General features: G+C 47.8%; 1 protein-coding gene across 1 annotated transcript in view; it reads right to left on the bottom strand.

Annotated features, from left to right (window-relative positions):
• LOC106532239 (integrin alpha-5) overlaps positions 1-1,741 on the bottom strand; it is a gene marked incomplete in the record, with an annotated part of 81,050 nt that extends 79,309 nt beyond the window's left edge. The window contains 2 exon segments of the mRNA XM_014028263.1: positions 449-830; positions 1,677-1,741. Coding sequence (XP_013883717.1) covers positions 449-618 — 170 coding nt within the window.
• Positions 1,742-3,012: the final 1,271 nt, after the last annotated feature.

Here is a 3,012-nt window from a genome sequence, read left to right as displayed (position 1 = left end):
GTGTGTGTGTGGGGGGGGGGATCAAAGTGCAAATGAGAGTGTGCATTATTTCAGACATCTGCATAAATATTCTATAATTAAAGGTTTAAAGATGTTAAACTGAGATTTGTTATATTGATAAAGTAATTTTGGTCAAACAATGAAATTACTGAGTTATGTTGTGAGAGGTCACGCTCAGATTTAGTGTTGTGAATCACTCTCAGCTACTGCAGCTTGGTGTCTGTAAGAATGACTTTTGGTATTTGGCTCATGATTGGCTGAGACGGCCATCTTGAACCAGATGCTTAATGTTTACTACTTTGTGAAAGTTTCATTACAAACCATCCAGTGGTTCAGYAGATATTTTGCTAACAGACCCAACAACAGGCACTCACACAAACTTTATCGTTCACCAAACAAATCCCAAATGTTGTCAGCATGAACCAGGGCAACAGAGGCGACGCTTTACCTGTTGGACTTCCCGAAGAACTCCACCGAGTAACCGAAATAACTCCCGCGCGGTCCCGTGAAAACCACRCGCGTGTCCGCGTCCAGGTTGAAGGCTGCGCACAGCCGCAGGATCAGCGCCAGTCCGGGCAGGAGCCGCTGCGGGGCTGGAGGTCCAGGAGCGGCGCCCATCTCTTCTGCTCACAGCTCCTTGTTTCCCTCAGCGCAATGCGCATCATCCGTCCCGTCCCTCGGTCTGTGGAGGACAGCTCAGCTCCGACATGTCCCCTGCTCAGCAGCTCCACACTGGAGGAGATGTGGAGTCAGAGGGAGGAGAGCAGCCTCATCTGGGGTGGAGCTTTAAATGTTCCCAGACCGCCTGACCCCATATGATGCTTCAAACTCTGAGAAAACAGGACATGCATGAGGAACAACAGTCAGCACAGACTTGTGTCTTCATGAGCAGTGTGTGTGTGTGTGTGTGTGTTTAGAGAGCCAGGAGAGGGACAATAATAATTTCATTCTTCACATCAGGAGCAGGGCCAGCCCTAATCATTTTGGCACCTTGGGCAAAGTTTCAGGTGGCACCCCTTGTGCAGTTTATTAAATTTCATTGTGTCGTGGCAAAGATAGTCAGAAACACGGCGAAAAGGGTGTTTATTATTTACAAACACAAAATAAAAAGTTTTGTCTTTGATGTTATTTTTTTCTCTGCAGAAACTAGGTTGTTCAAATAAAACAATATAAATCATTTGAAACAGAAAACCAGACATTTACCTCCTACCAGTCAACATCTTCTGACACCAGCAGTTGTGGACTGAAGCAGTTATAGGGGGGTTCAGGGGTTTACTACCCATGAAAACTTTATAAAAGATCTACTCAAAACTGCATTTTTCAGACATTTCAAGAGCATTTTACTAAAATCTCAAGATCAATAAAACATAAAATCAGTATTTTATGAAGACCAGACTTTAACCTGAACTTTATCTGAGATCAGAACTGAAACTTCAATCATCTTTATTTTGTTTTCTGATTTCACACTGAGCACCAGTAGTCCTGACTGCCTCATGTGATACTTTTMATCCTCCATTTGTGGCGCCCCTTGATGGACAGCACTTTTAGCATTTGCCTGTACTGCCTCTGCCACGGACCGACCCTCAGGGTTTGAGTCAGAAAGAAACAAAAACTCACAGGAAGCAGAAGAAAGAYGTTCCATTTTGGAGGGAACAAGAATAGGAGGATTACAATACCTGCAGGAAGGAGTGAAGATTAGTTTGTATTCAATGGGGGACACCCTGGACCAGTCACAAGTYCATCACAGGGACACAGAGATAAATAACCACTCCCACTTTATCTCCATGTTTTTGGTGTGTGGGAGGGAATCAGAGTACCTGGAGAAAACCCACAGGTGCATAGAGAGAACTTCACCCAGGCCAGCATGTGATACAGTGATCTCCTCAGTGTTAGGTTTAAAGGTTGAGGTGGAATCCAAGATGCAGGCAGGCAGGCTTGATTAAATAAGAAAATATTTATTTAAACAAAACAAAAAGCAGCAAAACATAAGGAACGCAGAGGCACAGGGAAAAATACAAACAGAGGGCAAAGCCATACAATGGACCAGTGAAGTAAGTATTTATGCAAAYAGCTGAGGAGGACTGATTACAAAACTGCTGACAGGTGAGTAGATTAACTAGAGAGGCTGAGATGAGAGAACTGAGGGCTGAAAGTGTAAAACACCAGAGGGAGACATACAAGACACAATCCTCAGAGTACCCCCCTCTCAAAGATCGTCTCCAGACGATAACCAGAAAACACCAGCATGGGAGAGAGGCAGGGGTACAACAAAGACAGGATGGGGGGGGGGGCAGAAACAAAAGACAACGAGGGAACATGAGACTTAACACAGACAAGACAGAGGGAGTAAAAGAAAAACCAAAAACTGACAGGGAAGTCCTGGGAAAAAACAAAACTTTAGGATGGCCCTAGGCACACCTGAAGGAGGCAAAAAAGTTCAGGTGGGCACCCAGGAAACCAACACAGGTGAAGCAGGAACTCTGGAGGGTGACYGTGGGCCCAGCYGCAGYGGAGACGGAGCTCTGGAGGGCAACCGTGGAACCGGCGGAGGCGGAGCGCTGGAGAACGGCCGTGGACCCAGCCACGATGAGGATGGAGCTCTGGTGGACGGTCAAAAGCCCAGTCGCTGAGGAGACTGAGCTCAGAAGACCCCGAAGGAGCTGGCAGAGGAGACCCTGGATGGACCGGCTCTGGATGGACCATGTCTGGAGGGACCGGCTCTGGAGACTCAAAACTGGAAGCTGGCATGAACACAGAAGACTTTGATGTAGGAGCAGGACCAGAAGATGATGGGGATGCAGCAGGTAACCATGGAGACCAGGCTGCAGCAGGCAACAATGGAGAACAGGCTGCAGCAGGCGGCGTAGAGGGCTCGGCAGGAGCAGCAGCAGTGTCATGGACCACCTCGGGGGCTGCAGCAGGCAATGAGGGCTCAGAAGGCCCAGCTGCAGCAGAGGAGGGGGGCTTAGCTGCAGTAAGCAGAAGGACCTCCACCAAGGCTGCAGCRAATAT

This window comes from Austrofundulus limnaeus, unplaced genomic scaffold (assembly GCF_001266775.1).
Source record: "Austrofundulus limnaeus strain Quisiro unplaced genomic scaffold, Austrofundulus_limnaeus-1.0 Scaffold737, whole genome shotgun sequence".
NCBI lineage: Eukaryota > Metazoa > Chordata > Actinopteri > Cyprinodontiformes > Rivulidae > Austrofundulus > Austrofundulus limnaeus.
This window is presented reverse-complemented; position numbering and strand designations above follow the sequence as displayed.